Source organism: Anomaloglossus baeobatrachus, chromosome 4, assembly GCF_048569485.1.
Source record: "Anomaloglossus baeobatrachus isolate aAnoBae1 chromosome 4, aAnoBae1.hap1, whole genome shotgun sequence".
Taxonomy (NCBI): Eukaryota; Metazoa; Chordata; class Amphibia; order Anura; family Aromobatidae; genus Anomaloglossus; species Anomaloglossus baeobatrachus.
In genome coordinates, this window is record NC_134356.1 from 13,922,459 (window position 1) to 13,943,137 (window position 20,679).

Below are 20,679 nucleotides of genomic sequence, written 5' to 3' on the forward strand. Positions count from 1 at the left end.
ATGTAACTTCCTCCAGCCTCTCTGTCTACCTAACTCAAATGAGAATTACCTATGCGGATTGAAATGCCACCCAATCAGAGCACAGCCTTATTCTACCAATCCAGTGAGACTATATTCCCTGGAATGAGTGCCTGGGAGATATGAAAAGGGACTTTTGGAGTGACCAGGTTGTTAGTACATGGCTTCAATCTAGGAGTTTTGATTCCGGTTAGACGTCCATTACCCAGTCTAGGCACTTCGGCGCCGGCTAGGTAATCTAAAACTGGATTACGTTGTGCAAGAGCACCTCCAAGGATCCTAAGATTAGGCTGGAAGAAACCCAGGTTTGGGACAATTTGGTTACCTGGCTACAGACTTTTTTGTGCTTGTAAAGCTTCCTATGCTTATCACTACCCTATTCTCGGTGGGTGCCTGACAAAAGCAGTGTGCTGCTGGTTTGGGGTTTGTGGCCCTGAAAGTTCCTAAGGGACGCATAGTCTACTCCCTGGTGAGCCAGCTGAAGAGTGAAACTCTGTAGCATGTTACATTGCGTGGTTTGCATGGTTTTGTGTTATATGCCTTTGTCTGTTGAGGATCTAATAAAGTCTAATTATTGTGGTTCCCGCACCCATTGTTGTTTGAGTAGTGTTCTGGCCACGGGTAAGGCATTTGGGCATTCAGTTGGGATGAGACCTGGTCCATGCGGTCTTTCTAAAGGTGGCCGGGCCAGCAGACGAGAACACCCACTGACCCCCGTGTCTACACAGGTGCCATGTCTCATTGGCAGAGTCCCTGAGGTGCCAGAGCAGCAGAAACCCCCCACAAGTGACCCCATTTTACAAACAGTAGCCATCAATGAATTCATCCAGGGGTGCAGTGAGCATATTGACACTACAGGTAAGTCACAAAATGTTATACTATTGCGCAGTGAACAAAAATAATTAAATTGTTACTACTAAAACGTTGTTTTAGTCCAGGTTTCCAAGGATAATAGGTAAAAAAAGGTCTTACACAATTTCTTCTGAACGTGGCAACATCCGGCATGTGACTGTACAGTACTGTTATGACAAAGGTACTCAAATCTTGATGCAAAGAATGTGAATTTTTATTCCCAGGCACTGAATAGCACAAGTTGTCTTTGTCATTGGTTATGGGATTGGATCCTACTTGTGCACAAGCTACAGAAATGTTGTGAATTCCATTTCTTGTACAGTACTGTTAGGCTGCACCACAGGGCTCAGGAAGGAATGAGCGCCATTTGATTTTTTGAAAACACACTTTTCTAGAATAGTTTGCAAACTCCATTTGCAAAGTTCCTAAGTGCCAGGACAGAAGAAATCCCCTCAAGTGACCAAATGTTTGAAATTATACCCCTCAAGGAATTCATCTATTGATATAGTGACAATTTAGTCACTAAAGACACACATGGAGTCAAACACAGTGAATATTGCAGAATTAAAAAATGCAAACAAGTCCTTGTAGTGCCCGTACATTGTGCCTAGCTTGTGCTTCTGGAAAACTGCATCTTGTACATTAAATCGGGCTCTCCAAACATGTGGATGCTAACTGTGGTTTAGGCACATTGTGGGCCTCAGAGACGGGGGCATTTAAATTTGGAAGCACAGATTTTGAAGGATTTCCTTTTTTAGGGGGAGAGCCACAGTGATTTTCCAGAGCCTTTGTGTTGTTCGTAAATGTGGAAGCTCCCTATATTTCTGTTAACCGATGACGGATCTGAGTGGGGTCTTGTATATTTGTGAGTTGAGTTGAATGCTATTTGTTGGCAATTTTGATACATAACATTTTGGATCAGTTCACTTTTATCCTGTGCTCTATGCTGAGCCCTTACATCAGGGTTTATATCTCCATCTTTGAAATATGTCATTGAGGTAAAACCCGCAATGGATTAACTTACTGATTAGGCAGTAGAGGTACTCTGAACTCTGACTTCCGTTCACTGGTGTCCGTCTTTTCAAAGGTGAACAAAACTGCTGATGACCACACTTTTGTGCACTCCTAAAAAGAGGCACAAAAAGATGGATGCCGCCGGACCACAGGCCAGACGTGAGGTGAAAGTGACTCCCTCTGCCTCATTACAGTGAATTTTCTATTGGAAATTTTTTTGAATGACGTTTTTCAGAGATATAGGGTATGTGATCAAGTGCCAAAAGGTATTGCATCTAGTCACAGATGCTAACCTCGGGTTCCTGGAAGACCAATTCCGGTAAAGACCAAACAAGCACCCATATTAATGCCCTTTTCCTTCCAAACTGGGTAACAGGCTAGAGCCGGACCTGATGGATAGCCACATATGGTGGAGACTGATCCAAACCCGCTAGTCAGAAACCAGGAAAGGGGAAAGGGCTAAACAGTGCAGTAGGCAGTTGATGGTAGTCAGACATGGAGTAAGGAGGTCTGAGGTTGACATGCATACAGACAAGTGTGGAGCAACTGACTGAATGAAAAGGAGTACAGTCGCTGGGAGAGTACGGGGAGTACTCACAGGACTGGGCACCGGCGAGGTGCAGAAGTCTAGGTTAGACAGACGCTCCAAGCTCATCTGATAACTCTGCCCATTGAGGGGATTTTCACGGTCCCTCACCAACTTGAGAGCTCGGAGCACAGCAGCAAAGGGAGAACCCAGGGAACTGAGACAGAGGTCCAACCCAGACAAGGTTCAAGCTGCCTGCATACTGGCCACGACTGAAAGACCAGGAGGGGACCCTAAAACGCTTCAGGCTACAGGGACCCATCAACCAGAGACAGGTGCAAGAAAGAAAATCTCACCAATTCACAAAACCGGCACTGGGACAAAGGGAACTCCGAGACTCCGTTTGGCACAGACCAGTACCAGTCGGGCTGCTGCTCACCAAACCTGTGAGTAAAAGACAAGTTAAACAACAACTCTGATGTTGCCAGAGTTCTTCTCATACCTGTTCCACCTGTTATCCCCTGGGGCTCAGCCCTACTGGCGGAGGGCCACAACACCTAAGCTGCCAAATACCACCAGCCCCAGTAGTGAGAGACTCTGCAATGGCGGCTTCCCTCACCTAGCCGCAACCCGCAAGTGGCGTCACGAAAATATTCTTTTATTTTTATTATTCCTTATTTAAAACTCCCTTTCAAGAGACCCCAGTGTCACAGAACCGGGCATCAGCCAGTAACCGTGCCAAATCCCCTGAAACACTGGGCCCGGGACCGAATACCCATAGCCCTGGGGTGGGACAGCTTCACGATCCATACACGCTGTGTCCTGGACGCAGAATGTCTTCCCCTGTGAAAATGCAAGTGTTTTTCCCAGGAGATTGCAGCTGCCTGTGCCCACGATCAGGGTTTGGGGCATTGTGGGACTTTCACTCTGTTTTCCCCACGGAGAACACTTGCATCTCCTCAAGCATAAATTAACATGCTGTGGCTCGGGAAGCTGCGCTGCATGTCAATTTATGCTACAGTGAAAAACAGCACAGTGGGCATGGGATTTCTTTAAATCCTAACCACTGTGCTTGTACTGTACAACGCGGCATTTTGGACACAGCGAAAACACAGAGCGTCCAATATGCTGCTATTCCTGATGATTGGAGAAGTACCTTTACATGTAATCATGGTGTAAGCGCTGAGCGAAGAGCGCAGGATAAATGTGAGCCGAACCGTACCACCATCTTTTAAAAGCAGAATGAACAAATCAATAGTTTTTAAACAATTGGCTTAATTTATAATTTATACCATTTAACTGGCGGTATAAATGATTAGGCGGCTCTTTTCCTCCTGTCAGTACGATTACAGTGATACCAGATTTATATAATTTTTTAAGGTTTGGCGACTATCACGCTAAAAATGATTTTTTACAATATAAAGGTTTTTTGCATCACTGAATTTTAAAAGCTATAGGTTTTTTTTTTTATTTTTCTGCCGACAGACTCATATGAGGGATTGTTTTTGAGGGATGAGTTGGAGTTTTTATTGGTACCATTTATGGCCACATAATATTTTTTGATTGCTTTCTATTCCACTTCTTGTGAGGCACAATAAAGAAGAAATAGCAACTCACGAATACCTTTTCATAGTTTTTTTTTACGCCGTCACCATGCTGTAAAATTGCTAAGACAGTTTTATTCTTCAGGTCATTATGATTACAGTAATATCACATTTATACTGTATATGCAGGACAAGAAGATGACATTTTCAGCCGGAGCATTTTTATTCATACATTAGAGATCAATTTTAGAGCACAATGTCTGATCACTTGCTTTCTTCAGAAATAATGTAATCGCCATTTATGACCATGCTCCGGTTTTGTGTAAGGGGCACACCATGCCACTAGAGCAGAGCAGGGTAAGGGGTGCACCATGCCACTAGAGCATGGTAAGGGGTGCACCATGCCACTAGAACAGGGTTTTACAAAAGATCCAAAGTTTATCAAGATAAAACCTGTATTTTCCATAAACGTGATGCTAATAAATAGCAGCAATGACTGTAGAGAGAGATGATCAGTAAATGTTCTGCAGGTAACAACAGTCACAATCAGTAGGACGTGCACCGGCCGTCGCTGTGAATGACTGCAGCACATCTGCGGCCACAGGACATCACTAGTCTCTCACACTGCTCTGGGGGGATTTTGTCCCACTCTTCTTCCAGTCTCTTCCACAGGACATCACTAGTCTCTCACACTGCTCTGGGGGACTTTTTTGGCCCACTCTTCTTCCAGTCTCTTCCACAGGACATCACTAGTCTCTCGCACTGCTCTGGGGGGATTTTGCTCCACTCTTCTTCCAGTCTCTTCCACAGTTCTCTGAATGTTGTGGGATTCTTGGCCATAACTTTGTCACCAGGGATTTTCCAGAGGTTTTCCAATGGGTATAATTCAGGACTCTGGGCTGTGGCCATTTTATTGTTTCCAGGATCTGCTTTCCCCATTTTGCTGTGTGACAAAGGACATGGTTCTGCATGAAGATTGCTGCTGATTGAGGGATGGACACAAGTAAGAAGCCGCGTGTTGTGAAGAAGGTTCTGATCCACACTTGTATTCACTCTGCCATGTAGCTGTATGAGAGGCAGAAGAAAACATTCCCCAAACCATGACTCTTCCTCCACTGCCTGTCACTGACTTCTTAACACACTTTGGGTTCAGTCTTTCCCCAGTTTGTTTACGAACATAATGTTTCCTATCAGACCCAAATAAATGAAACTTTTTTTCAGCACTAAAATCAGCTGTTGATCGCTTCTCCTCTGTCCACACAACATGCTCCTCACCAAAGGTGAGTCTAGCCTTGTGATTCTTTCTGCTAATGAGAGGTTTGGTCACTACAGAGTGGGCTTTCAGTCCAAATGCTGTTAAACGTTGTGACACTGTATGATGAGACAGATCCGTACCCTGTTCAGTGTTGAACTAGCGGCAATTCCAGCTGCAGTGTGGGAACCATTACTCATGGAGATTCTCTGCATTATCCTGTCCTCTCTTACATTTGTCTTTCAAGGGCGGCCAGCCTTTTTGGGGATTTGTAAGCCTTTGAGATGTTGTAAAGATACAATATTCTTGAAATCACAGACTTGTAATGACAAACTTCTCTTGCTATGGCTGATAAGATCACGCTTTCGGCCTTCATCTAGACAACCCGCTGCCCAGGGGCGTAACTACCGTGGTCTCAGCGTTCGCGATTGCGACCAGGCCCGGGAGGTTAGGGGCCCGCGGCCGCCCGGCAGGTCAGCAGCCAGCTCCTTTCTGTGAGAGGAGCTGCGCTGTTCTGCCGCAGACCGCGCGGCGGCCGCTATATGACCCGGTCACCGACGCTGACACCAGGCCCCCCTGCCTGGTATCAGCGGTGGCGTCACCACGCTCCCGTCACCGCGCTCCCGTCACTCACTGCGCTCCCGTCACCGCACTCCCGTCACTCACCGCGCTCCCGTAACTGCGCTCCCATCACTCACCGCGCTCCCCGTACCCGCGCTCCCGTCACTCACCGCGCTCCCGTCACCGCGCTCCCGTCACTCACCGCGCTCCCGTGACTGCGCTCCCATCACTCACCGCGCTCCCCGTACCCACGCTCCCGTCACTCACCGCGCTCCCGTCACTCACCGCGCTCCCGTCACTGCGCTCCCGTCAACGCGCACTGCTTTGATATTGCATAGAGTGGCCGGCGCCGTTCTATGCATCACCAGTCTTCACCCGTGCCTGCGCGGTGATGTCACTCCTGTGCGACTGCTGTGTGTGGTGAGAGCACAGAGCACAGGAGGACGCCGACCGGAGCCACGGGAGAACGAGGACAGAAGTGAGGACGGGCAAGTAGAGGTGAGGACAGAACTGCGGTGGAAGGAGAAGACAGGTGAGTACTTGTTTTTTTTAATTTATAAATCAGTGAGTACACGGGAAGGTTGGCTGCAGGACACATGGAGTCCATGGGAGGGCCCTGGCTACAGGACACATGGAATCCTGGGGGGGGGGGGGGGCTGGCGGCAGGACACATGGAGGCCTTGGGGGGGGCTGGCTGCAGAGCACATGGAGTCCTTGGGGGGTGCCTGGCTGCAGGACACATGGAGGCCCTGGGGGGGGGGCTGGCTGAAGGACACATGAAGGCCCTGGGGGGCCTGGCTGCAGGACACATGGAGTCCTTGGGGGGAGCCTGCCTCCCAAGGACTCCTTGTATACTGCAGCCATTTCCCCCTGGGCCTCCACGTGTCCTGCAGCCAGGACCCCCCCTAAGAACTCCATGTGTCCTGCAGCCAGGACCCATGGAGGCCCTGGGGGGGGGCTGGCTGCATGACACATGGAGGCCATGTAGGAGGCTGGCTGCATGACTCATGGAGGCCTGGGAAGGGACTGGCTGCATGACACATAGAGACCCTGGGGGGGCTGGCTGCATGAAACATGGAGGTCTATGGGGCTGCATTATACATGGAGGTCTATGGGGCTGCATAATAAACATGAAGGACACCTTATACATGGACTATATGGGTGCATTATACATGGAGGAGTATGGGGCTGCATAATACAATATGAAGGTTTATGGGGCTGCATTGTAATACATATAGGACTATGGGGGCTACATTATAATATATGGAGGACTATGGAGGCTACTTTATACATGGAGGACTATGGGGGTGCGGTATAAAACATGGAGGACTGTGGTGCAGTATAATATATGGAGAACTATGGGTTGAATTATAATACATGGAGGACTATGGGAAATGCATAATAATACATGGAGAACTATGGAGGTGCATTCTAATATATGAAGGGTTATGTGGGACCCTTTATACTATATGGAAGCCTATGTGGGGGCCATTATAATATTTGGAGAACTATATACGAGGGGGGACAAAGATACAAGCATGGGATGGGAATGTTTTGTGCTGAGGGAAAAAGGCTCTTTCCCTCAGCACCCAGCTTTCCCATGCTCTTCTATACATCTTTTCTCAGCACCCAGCTTTCCCATGCTCTGCTGTACATCTTCTCTCAGCACCCAGCTTTCCCAAGCTCTGATATGGGAAAGCTGGGTGCCGAGGGAATGATGTACAGCAGAGCATGGGAAAGCTGGGTGCCAAGGACAAGATGGATATCAGAACATGGGAAATCTGGGTGCTGAGGGTAAGAGCCAAGTGTCAGCATCATTATCCTGTACCCCGAGTGTCAGTGTCATTATCCCGTACCCTAAAGGCTGCTTTACACGTGTAGATTTTCTTGTGTAATCGCATTTGCGATCGCACCCACCCCCATCGTTTGTGCAACACGGGCAATTTGTTGCCCGTGTCGCACAAACTCGTAACTCCCCGTCACACGCACTTACCTGCTGAATGACCTCGCTGTGGGCGGCGAACATCCACTTCCTGAAGGGGGTGGGACGTTCGGCGTCACAGTGACATCACACAGCAACCGGCCAATAGAAGCGGAGGGGCGGAGATGAGCGGGACGTAACATCCCGCCCACCTCCTTCCTTCCGCATTGCCTGCGGGACGCAGGTAAGCTGAGTTCATTGTTCCCGGGGTGTCACACAGAGCGATGTGTGCTGCCACATGAGCGATGAACAACCATGAGCACAGAAGGACGTTCGTTTTTTTGAAAATGAGCGACGTGTCAACGAGCAACGATAAGGTGAGTATTTTTGCTCGTTCACAGTCGCTCATTTGTGTTACACGCTGCGATATGTCAAACGATGCCGGATGTGCGTCACTAACGACGTGACCCCGACGACATATTGTTTGATATATCGTAGCATGTAAAGCCCGCTTTAGTGTCGGTAGATGTGGAGGGCGGGCCCGGTCCAAATTTTGCACCAGGGCCCATCAAACTCTAGTTACGCCATTGCCGCTGCCGGAGGGTTTCAGTCACTTTGGAATGACAAACTCAGTGCAAACTGGGAAGTTAAGCTGCCAGTTACTTAGGGTTTGTCAGATAATTAAGCAAATTAGCACCAGGAGCAGATTAACACCAATGACTTGCAGGGATCTGACAGTGTTCTCTAATTTTGATCCATGTTCTTTTTCATTTATCTCATTTATATTTTTATTATTTGCTTTTAAAAAGATCCAATTTATAAAATAAGTGGAATATCCTGCGAGTTTCCCCATGTTAGGATATACCGTATTTTTCAGACTAAAAGACGCACCCTGGTTTTAGAGGAGGAAAATAGGAAAATAAATTTTAAGCAAAAAATGTGGTCATGACACACTGTTATGGGGCGAGAATCTGCTGCTGACACTGTTATGGGGGTAATGTCCCCAAATTTTTTACTAAGGTACCCCCTCCTGGTAATGATCCTCCTACCTTGTATATGATCCCCATCCTTGCATATATGTCCCTCATCCTGGTATAGCCCCCATTCTGCTATATACCGCCATCCTGATAAATACCCCATCCTGCTATATACCCCCATCCTGATAAATACCCCCATCCTGCTCATATACCACCATCCTGCTCATATACCCTCATCCTGCTCATAAAATACACCCATCCTGCTCATATATTCCCATCCTGCTCATAATATACCCCCATCCTGCTCATATACCCCCATCCTGCTCTTAATATACCCCCATCATGCTATATACCTCCATCCTGCTCATAATATACCCCCATCCTGCTACATACCCCCACCTTGGCCAAAACTGAACTAATCATCTTTCCTCCATCTCCCCTACACTCTCCACCTGATCTACCTATTACAATAACACCAGGCTCTTGCCAGTACCCAAAGTTCGCTACCTCGGAGTGACCTTTGACTCTGCCTTGTCCTTCATACCACACATCCAATCCCTCACCACCTCCTGCTGTCTTCAACTCAAAAATATTTCCAGAATCCGTCCTTTCCTCAACTCGCAATCTATAAAAATGCTAGTGCATGCCCTCATAATCTCCCGCCTCAATTACTGCAACATCCTCGCCCCTCTCCAGTCCATCCTTAATTCTGCTGCCAGACTGATCCACCTCTCTCCTCAATACCACCCCACTTTTCCTCTCTGCAAGTCCCTCCATTGGCTCCCAATCTTCCATCGTATCCAATTCAAATTACTAACACTGACCTACAAAGCTGTGCATAATCTGTTTCCTCCGTATATCTCTGAACTAATCTCTTGCTACACTCCAACACGTCACCTCCGGTCCTCCCAAGATATCCTTCTCTCCTCCTCTCTCATTCGCTCCTCACGCAACCGACTCCAAGACTTCTCCCGAGCATCCCCAGTCTCCTGGAACTCGCTGCTTCAACATGTCAGACTATCTGCTACCCTTGCAAACTTCAAACGGAACCTGAAAACCCATCTGTTCAGAAATGCCTATAATCTATAATGACCTCACTGCCTCACTACCGTGCGGAGCTGCCGCCCGGCCACCGTGCGGAGCTGCCACCCAATCTACACCCCACCTACTGTCTCCTCCCCAAAATCCTATAGAATGTAAGCCCGCAGGGGTAGGGCCCTCTTCCCTCTGTACTAGTCTGTCTACTGTAACTTGTATATGTATTCTGTATGTAACCCCCTTCTCATGTACAGCACCAAGGAACCGGTGGTGCTCTATAAATAAATAATAATAATAATAATAATAATACTCTTGCTATATAAACCCATCCTGGTATATGCCCCCATCCTGCTATATGGCCTGTATGCTATGGCACACAAATAAATAAATGTATATACTCACCTTTCCTCGCTCCAGCAGCATCGATCGTCTTCCTCTCTGTGTAAGTGCCGCTGACCTGTGTGGAGCCGTTCCCCTGCAGCATCGCGATGTCCTCCTGTCTGTGCCCGCTGCTGTGTGTGGAGATTGTGCACAGCGATGACGCCATCGCTGTGCTCACCGTTCTCTACACAGATCAGCTGGCCGGCGGACCGGAGCACATCACGATGCTGCAGGGAACGGTGAGTATACCGTACTTATTCACTGCCCCTTGTGCTGATGATGATGTGAGGAGGGCAGTGAATATACCTGCACATGATCACTCCAGGCTGTAGTTGTCAGGAATGATCACGTGGGCCGGCTCTTTACTATGCGCGCATCCTCCGCCCATCATCCCGCCCACCTGTCAGGGTTGGCTTCAGCGCTGAGAGATGATGGGCGGAAGGATGGGCGTGTATATGAAATGAGACTGCTACAGCCTGCTCGTGCCACCGATAACCCGCTCCACCACAGCACCCTCATTCCCCGCAGCCCTACATTCAAACTATAAGACACACCCCCCACTTTCCCCCAACATTTGGGGGAAAAAAGTGCGTCTTATAGTACGAAAAATACAGTAATCACCGAGGATGGCACAATGACCTTAACATTTAGGAAATTGTGTGGTATTCTGTAATTTTGATCTCCAGTGTATGACATTTAGATTGCGTTTTATTCCACTTTTTTTTGTCATCTGTGTGATGAAAAGACATTTTTGCAACATTTTTTATTTATTATTATGGTGATCACTGAAGGGGTTAACTAGTGTGACAGTTTTATAGATCATGTTGTGACAGACTCGGCGATAGCAAATCTGTGTACTATTTTAATTTTTGATGTTTTTTTACATGAATATAACTATTTATTGGAATAATTTTTTTTAGCTTTTGTTCATTATTTTCTGTTTTTTGTTTTAAATATTTGTACTTTTTTTTTTACTTTTTCACTTAGTCCCTTTATGGGACATTACTTTACAGGACTCTAATCGCAGCTGCATGTATTGCAGTGCTTGATCACTACAGAACAACCCAGCTGCCAGAACTGCACAGTGAAAGCCTGAAGTGATCATGCTGCAACATAATTGTCGCGGGCAGAGGAGGTGACGCTGCACTCTCCCACTGCTCGGGTCCGGCCGCTGCTGCTGCGGCTGCTGCTCGGTGGTGGCTCGAGCGGTGGGCCGGATCCTGGGGACTCGAGCGGCGCTCCTCGCCCGTGAGTGAAAAGGGGTGGTTTGGTTTTAGGGATATTGTCCGTGACGCCACCCACGGTTGTGGTGATTTTGTGGACACCACCGCTGCTCTGGACGGGGATCCCGTGAACGGTGACAGGGAGCAGCTTTGTTGTTAATTCTCCCCTCCGTGGGTAGGAGGTTGGTTGTCCCGGGGCCCGGTGATGGGGTAGGTAGGGATGGATGACAGGCGGGTTGCGGGGCCTGATGAGGTGCAGGGTCGCAGGGGGGCAACGCTGTGCCGCCCGGCACGGTGGTACTCACTCAGCCCAATGATGAGGACACAGTTCATGGTAAAACAAGCGGCTGGATGGACGGGTGCCCCCAGACAGCTGCGGTTGTTCCTCCCTGCAGGTGGTAGTGACTGTCTCTCCCTGCACCTTAGTGCTCGGTCGGTAGCGATGGGTTCCCACCGGTAACCCGCTCCCCGACTCGGATATGGGCCGGAGGAGCCCCTTTTGCCCGCAGGCGCTGGCCCTGGGAAACGGTTGCCCTTGGCGGTGGCGGTGTCTCCCCTGCACGGTGGGGCTGTTGCCTTCTGACGGGACTTAGTTGTTTGGAAACCCAGGAGGTCCCTTTCACTGACGGATTCGGCAAATTCACGATGGCTCCAAGCCTTGCCGGGGTCCGAAAAGCCCCTGCCAATGGTGCTGGCCTCTCTTTGCGTACCGGTCCGGTACCGCTGGGCCACCGCCCGTCCACGGTCCTTTCGGTAGACTCCAATCGGCCTCCACTGCAGACGGTCACCACCGTCTGCCAACCTTGCTGTTCAGTCCGGACCACACACCCGGACTCTGGCAGTCAGTTGCTGTCACTTCACTACTGCTCCACTCCTCTCGCTTTCACTTCCTAAGCTCAACTCCTTTCACTTCCTCCTCCAAACTCTAACTGCTCCTTTTCCCTCCTCCAGGACTGTGAACTCCTCGGTGGGTGGAGACCAACCGCCTGGCTCCACCACCTGGTGTGGACATCAGCCCCTGGGGAAGGCAACAAGGATTTCTGTGTCTGACTTGATGTGCCTACAGGGAGTGTGGGGTGTGGTGGTGTTGTTACCTGTGGCACCTGGCTTGTCCAGGGCGCCACATAATCACTCAGGCTTTCCATAGTTAAACTGTGTGCAGAATTATTAGGAAAATGAGTATTTTGATCCCATCATAATTTTTATACATGTTGTCCTACTCCAAGCTGTATAGGCTGAGAGCCAACTACCAATTAAGTAAATCAGGTGATGTGCATCTCTGTAATGAGGAGGGGTGCGGTGTAATGACATCAACACCCTATATAAGGGGGGCTTATTTAGGCAACTTCCTTTCCTTTGGCAAAATGGGTCAGAAGAGAGATTTGACGGGCTCTGAAAAGTCCAAAATTGTGAGCTGTCTTGCAGAGGGATGCAGCAGTCTTGAAATTGCAAAATTTTTAAAGTGTGATCACCAAACAATCAAGCGTTTCATGGCAAATAGCCAACAGGGTCGCAAGAAGCGTGTCGGGCAAAAAAAGCGCAAAATAACTGCCCATGAATTGAGGAAAATCAAGCGTGAAGCTGCCAAGATGCCATTTGCCACCAGTTTGGCCATATTTCAGAGCTGCAACGTTACTGGAGTATCAAAAAGCACAAGGTGTGCCATACTCAGGGACATGGCCAAGGTAAGGAAGGCTGAAAAACCACCACCTTTGAACAAGAAACATAAAATAAAACGTCAAGACTGGGCCAAGAAATATCTTAAGACTGATTTTTCACAGGTTTTATGGACTGATGAAATGAGAGTGACTCTTGATGGGCCAGATGGATGGGCCAGAGACTGGATCAGTAAAGGGCAGAGAGCTCCACTCCGACTCAGACGCCAGCAAGGTGGAGGTGGGGACTGGTATGGGCTGGTATCATCAAAGATCAACTTGTGGGATCTTTTTGGGTTGAGGATGGAGTGAAGCTCAACTCCCAGACCTACTGTCAGTTTCTGGAAGACAACTTCTTCAAGCAGTGGTACAGGAAGAAGTCGCTATCGTTCAAGAAAAACATGATTTTCATGCAGGACAATGCTCCATCACATTCATCCAACTACTCCACAGTGTGGCTGGCCAGTAAAGGTCTAAAAGATGAAAAAATAATGACATGGCCCCTTTGTTCACCTGATCTGAACCCCATAGAGAACCTGTGGTCCCTCATAGTATGTGAGATCTACAGGGAGGGAAAACAGTCACCTCTGGGAGCAGTGTCTGGAGGCTGTGGTGGCTGCTGCACGCAATGTTGCTCGTAAACATTTCAAGCAACTGACAGAATCTATGGATGGTCAGCTGTTGAGTGTCATAAAGAAAGGTTGGCTATACTGGTCACTAATTTTTTGGGGTTTTGTTTTTGCGTCAGAAATGTTTATTTCTAAATTTTGTGCAGTTATATTGGTTTACCTGGTGAAAATAAACAAGTGAGATGGGAAAATATTTGGTTTTTATTAAGTTGCCTAATAATTCTGCACAGTAATAGTTACCTGCACAAACAGATATCCTCCTAAGATAGCCAAATCTAAAAAAGCAACACTCCCAACTTTCAAAAATATGAAGCTTTGATATTTATGAGTCTTTTGGGTTGATTGAGAACATAGTTGTTTATCAATAATAAAAAAATTCCTCTAAAATTCAACTTGCCTAATAATTCTGCACACGATGTATGTGTACTCATGAGATCGGAGGAAAGAGGGAGCATGATCTCTCTCCCAATCCCCTAAGTGCTATGATCCCTGGCTGTAAGGGCTGGGGCTCGACTATCTGGTAAACCGCGTCCCTTGCAGCGGTCTCAGGTGCATATAACCCTGTTACGTTGCAATCGCCAGGATGTACCGGTAGGTCCATGGTCGGGAAGCACCCAAAGAATAGGACATACATACCTCCCAACTTTTAAAGAAGGAAAAGAGGGACAAAGTTTGCGGTGCGCGTAGTGCGCCGCGGCAAATTTTTAGGCCACGCCCCCTAACCACACCCATTTCACAGTCACGCCCATATCCACTCCCCATCCACACCCATTCAGCACAAACACGCAGGCAGCCGGCGGGCCTCCAGCACGGACACGCAGGCAGCCGGCGGGCCTCCAGCACGGACACGCAGGCAGCCGGCGGGCCTGCAGCACGGACACGCAGGCAGCCGGCGGGCCTCCAGCACGGACACGCAGGCAGCCGGCGGGCCTCCAGCACGGACACGCAGGCAGCCGGCGGGCCTCCAGCACGGACACGCAGGCAGCCGGCGGGCCTCCAGCACGGACACGCAGGCAGCCGGCGGGCCTCCAGCACGGACACGCAGGCAGCCGGCGGGCCTCCAGCACGGACACGCAGGCAGCCGGCGGGCCTCCAGCACGGACACGCAGGCAGCCGGCGGGCCTCCAGCACGGACACGCAGGCAGCCGGCGGGCCTCCAGCACGGACACGCAGGCAGCCGGCGGGCCTCCAGCACGGACACGCAGGCAGCCGGCGGGCCTCCAGCACGGACACGCAGGCAGCCGGCGGGCCTCCAGCACGGACACGCAGGCAGCCGGCGGGCCTCCAGCACGGACACGCAGGCAGCCGGCGGGCCTCCAGCACGGACACGCAGGCAGCCGGCGGGCCTCCAGCACGGACACGCAGGCAGCCACAGTGAGGCGGCCGGTCGCCTTCACAGACAGGCGGCCGGCCGCCTTCACAGACAGGCGGCGGGCCGCCCGCACAGAGAGGCGGCCAGCCGCCCGCAGAGAGAGGCGGCCGGCCGCCCGCACAATGAGGCGGCGGGCCGCCCGCACAGACAGGCGGCGGGGGGCGCCCGCACAGACAGGCGGCAGGGGGGCGCCCGCACAGACAGGCGGCAGGGGGGCGCCCGCACAGACAGGCGGCAGGGGGGCGCCCGCACAGACAGGCGGCAGGGGGGCGCCCGCACAGACAGGCGGCAGGGGGGCGCCCGCACAGACAGGCGGCAGGGGGGCGCCCGCACAGACAGGCGGCAGGGGGGCGCCCGCACAGACAGGCGGCAGGGGGGCGCCCGCACAGACAGGCGGCGGGGGGCGCCCGCACAGACAGGCGGCGGGGGGCGCCCGCACAGACAGGTGGCGGGCCGACCGCACAGACAGGCGGCCGGCCGACCGCACAGACAGGCTCCGGCCGGGGGTGAGGGGGGAGGGAGGGAAATCAGCGCTGGGGAGATTAGTTTACTGTACCAGCAGCAGCACAGGCAGCGCTCCTCTCTATGCCACGTCTACTAGGATGGTAGGAGGGAAAAGCAGGGAGGCGGAGAGAGAGTGGGTGGGCGGAGCCCGGGAGCCGGCCGTCCCGCCCGTGGCAACGGGACAAACAACGTAAAGCGTGAAAGTCCCGCTGTATCCGGGACGGTTGGGAGGTATGCAGCATGTTAGAATGTGTACATAAGATCCCGCTGGTGGTGGCCGCAGCTTATAGGCCCCAAATCTGGTGACAGGTTCCCTTTAAAGTGAACCTGTCAGGTGCAATATGCACTCAGAGCCAGGAGCAGTTCTGGGTGTATATTGCTAATCCCTGCCTAACCGTCCCTGTATACACTAGCATAGATAAAGAGATCAAGAACAAATATTTTTAAAGATCTTATATCTTATGCTAATGAGCGCGGGGACTAGTCACAAGGGCGTTACTTCACTTGGCTAGTCGGCTCGCATAGCATGTTAGCATGTTATTACGCCCCTGTGTGAGTACTAACACGCTATATGAGCCGACTAGCCAAGTGAAGTAACGCCCTTGGGACTAGTCCCCGCGCTAATTAGCATAAGATATAAGCTCTTTAAAAATACTTTTTCTATAGATGCCTTTATCTATGCTAGTGTATACAGGGACAGTTAGGGAGGGATTAGCAATATACACCCAGAACTGCTCCTGGCTCTGAGTGCAGATTGCACCTGACAGGTTCCCTTTAAAGGGAACCTGTCACCAGAAATTTAGCAAAAAAAATAAAAGATTCCCCTCTGCAGCTCCTGGGCTGAATTCTGGAAAGGTTCCTGTTGCTATTGTGCCCCCTTTGAGACCTAAAATAATACTTTATGAAGTCTTACCTTTTTGTATGCAAATCTGTTTTTATGGTCACGGGGGCGGGCTGCCTGGCGTCCGTTATTCCCCCTCCTGCCGTTGTACGCCGTCCCCCATTGCTCATTTCCATACATGAGGACGCCTTCCTCATGTAACTGTCCTCCTGAAGTTTTGTGCATGCCCAGTGCCACTCTCGCGGGAGTAAGCACTGTGCAAAGTGTGAACGCTTTTGAGGTGATTGCGCAGGCGCGAGATTATGGGCGGCGCTGTGATTGTCATCAGCAGCGTCATCCAAGTACCCACCCATAATCTCGTGCCCACGCTTCTCACTCTGCCTCCACCGTTATGCGCAAGCACTGTCCATATGAACCATGTTACCTATTACCGTGGGCGCGAGATTATGGGCGGCGCTGTGATTGTCATCAGCAGCGTCATCCAAGTACCCGCCCATAATCTCGTGCCCGCGCTTCTCACTCTGCCTCCACCGTTATGCGCAAGCACTGGCCATATGAACCACGTTACCTATTACCATGGGCGCGAGATTATGGGCGGCGCTGTGATTGTCATCAGCAAAGTCATCCAAGTACCCGCCCATAATCTCGTGCCCGCGCTTCTCACTCTGCCTCCACCGTTATGCGCAAGCACTGGCCATATGAACCACGTTACCTATTACCGTGGGCACGAGATTATGGGCGGCGCTGTGATTGTCATCAGCAGCGTCATCCAAGTACCCGCCCATAATCTCGTGCCCGCGCTTCTCACTCTGCCTCCACCGTTATGCGCAAGCACTGGCCATATGAACCACGTTACCTATTACCATGGGCGCGAGATTATGGGCGGCGCTGTGATTGTCATCAGCAAAGTCATCCAAGTACCCGCCCATAATCTCGTGCCCGCGCTTCTCACTCTGCCTCCACCGTTATGCGCAAGCACTGGCCATATGAACCACGTTACCTATTACCGTGGGCGCGAGATTATGGGCGGCGCTGTGATTGTCATCAGCAAAGTCATCCAAGTACCCGCCCATAATCTCGTGCAAGCAGTAATAGGTAACATGGTTCATATGGCCAGCACTTGCGCATAACGGTGGAGTCAGAGGGAAAAGTGCGGGCACGAGATTATGGGCGGGTACTTGGTTAACGCTGCTGATGACAATCACAGCGCCGCCCATAATCTCGTGCCTGTGCAATCACCTGAAAAAGCGTTCACATGCGCAAAACTTCGGGAGGACAGTTACATGAGGAAGGCGTCCTTGTGTATGTAAATGAGCAATGGGGGACTGCGTAAAGCGGCAGGAGGGGGAATAACGGACGCCAGACAGCCCGCCCCCGTGACCATAAAAACACATTTGCATACAAAAAGGTAAGACTTCATAAAGTATTTTTGTAGGTCTCAAAGGGGGCACAATAACAACAGGAACCTTTCTAGAAGCAGCCCAGGAGCTGCAGAGGGGAATCTTTTATTTTTATTGTGAAATTTCTGCTGACATGTTCCCTTTAACTGGTAGGGGAGCCAGGATAAAGCAGAGCTGAAGCTGTTGGGAAGCTAGGACCCAGCAGCTCTGCTCCACAGGCAGGAGACCACTGATCGGTAATAGAAGCCTGCAGATGCCACTCTGCATAGGTTATTGTCACTGCTATCTGCAGGAGAGAGAAGTGCTGATTGCACGGTCTCCTCAGCTTCCTGACTCCCCGCGTGTCTGCAGCAGTGAGAAGCCGCACACGGGGAATCAGAGAACAGCTGCAGACAAACGCAGGCTCCGGGACTGGGGGGGGCGGCTCTGGTGCAGGGGGGGGGGGGGGCTCTGCTGCAGGGGGGGGGTCGCTCTGCTGCAGGGGGGTCGCTCTGCTGCAGGGGGTGATTCATACCTCAGCAGCAGTCACAGGAGTAGGTGCGCGCTCGGCTCTGTAATGAATAGTAGAAGGGAGAAACAGCGAGGCGGGGCTACAGTGGGTGGGTGGAGCCGGGACAAACAGCCTCACGGGCGGGACCCGGGATCAAAGGCTCAGAAGAGGGACTGTCCCGCTGTATCCGGGACGGTTGGGAGGTATGGACATACCAGTACATCCTTGGTCATGAAGGGGTTAATAAATTCCCAGATACAATTATGCAATGTTATAGTTCCTGGAACACACCCTATCACATAAACTTTCAGTTTCCTTTCTTGCAAAAAACGCAGTCATGGCGTCTGCTATTCTGAGTGAAGAGCTGCTCTGCTCCATCTCTATGGGGAGATAAGGTATGCACACCAGTGACTATGTAAGGGGAATACATGGAATAGCAGAAACTGCTGTGTGAATACTGACTTGAAAAATCCAATAGCTACATGTAAAGTGAAAATGTGAAAAATGGAATCTGCATTACTGCCATGAACATATGAATAAAGAGAAATTTAGCTACTGAATTGATCAATGCAATAGAGCCCCAACACTACGCCAAAGTATTTCTCTACGTTGGGGTCCCTAGCTTGTGTGTGTCCTCTCATGCAGTTAAAAAACTTACCGTGTATGGGAGGCTGAGACCCAGGCTATATATTCCCCTTACATAGTCACTGGTGTGCATACCTTATCTCCCCATAGTGATGTTTTTTTAGGTTTTTGCACCCAGTTCAGACTTAGAATGGTGTTCCAAACGTTATCCTTATTGTTAGTATTTTTTCGTTTGGGAACCCTCCCCAACCACACCTATTGCCAATCCATATCATACGAATATATAGCCTGGGTCTCAGCCTCCCATACACGGTAAGTTTTTTAACTGCATGAGAGGACACACACAAGCTAGGGACCCCAACGTAGAGAAATACTTTGGCGTAGTGTTGGGGCTCTATTGCATTGATCAATTCAGTAGCTAAATTTCTCTTTATTCATATGTTCATGGCAGTAATGCAGATTCCATTTTTCACATTTTCACTTTACATGTAGCTATTGGATTTTTCATGTCAGTATTCACACAGCAGTTTCTGCTATTCCATGTATTCCCCTTACATAGTCACTGGTGTGCATACCTTATCTCCCCATAGTGATGTTTTTTTAGGTTTTTGCACCCAGTTCAGACTTAGAATGGTGTTCCAAACGTTATCCTTATTGTTCTGCTTCATCTGTCTGACCCTGTATACAGATCCCGTAACCCTGAGATGTGGACACAACTTCTGCCGGGAATGTATTGATGATGCACTGAATACACAGGACGAGTCTGGAGTTTATTCCTGTCCTGAATGTAGAGAAAAGTTTCAGGTGCGGCCGACACTGAAGAGGAACATAACTCTACATAATGTAGCAGAACGTTTTCTGTCTACTCAGTCACATCAGGAGGAGATCACCGGGATCCGCTGCACTTACTGTATTCACTCTCCTGTACCTGCTGTTAGATCCTGTCTACACTGTGAGGCTTCTCTGTGTGATAATCACCTGAGTATTCATAATAAACAAAACTGAACTGATCATCTTTCCTCCATCTCCCATGCACTCTCCACCTGACCTATCCTTTACAATTAATAACATCACGCTCTCCCCAGCACCCAAAGTTCGGTGCCTCGGAGTGACCTTTGACTCTGCCCTGTCCTTCATACCACACATCCAATCCCTCACCACCTCCTGCCGTTTTCAACTCAAAAATATTTCCAGAATCCGCCCTTTCCTCAATCCCCAATCTACAAAAATGCTAGTGCATGCCCTCATAATCTCCCGCATCGACTACTGCAACATCCTCCTCTGTGGCCTACCTGCTAACACACTCGCCCCTCTCCAGTCCATCCTTAATTCTGCTACCCGAATGATCCACCTCTCTCCTCAATACCACCCCGCTTCTCCTCTCTGCAAGTCCCTCCATTGGCTCCCAATCTTCTATCGTATCCAATTCAAACTACTAACCCTGACCTACAAAGCTATCCATAATCTGTCTCCTCCATATATCTCTGAACTAATCTCTCGCTACACTCCAGCACGTCACCTCCGGTCCTCCCAAGATCTCCTTCTCTCCTCCTCTCTCATTCGCTCCTCATGCAACCGACTCCAAGACTTCTCCCGAGCATCCCCAGTCTCCTGGAACTCACTGCCTCAACATGTCAGACTATCTACTACACTTGCAAACTTCAAACGGACCCTGAAAACTCATCTGTTCAGAAATGCCTATAATCTACAATGACCTCACTGCCCCACCACCGTGCGGAGCTGCCGCCCCACCACCGTGCGGAGCTGCCGCCCCACCACCGTGCGGAGCTGCCGCCCCACCACCGTGCGGAGCAGCCGCCCCACCACCGTGCGGAGCTGCCGCCCCACCACCGTGCGGAGCTGCTGCCCTACCACCATGCGGAGCTGCCGCCCAAC

General features: G+C 50.3%; 1 protein-coding gene across 1 annotated transcript in view; it reads left to right on the plus strand.

Annotated features, from left to right (window-relative positions):
• The window catches only part of LOC142302209 (uncharacterized), a 44,207-nt gene that overhangs the window by 18,239 nt on the left and 5,289 nt on the right, over positions 1–20,679 (plus strand). The window contains 2 exon segments of the mRNA XM_075343301.1: positions 18,510–18,573; positions 19,449–19,795. Coding sequence (XP_075199416.1) covers positions 18,510–18,573; positions 19,449–19,795 — 411 coding nt within the window.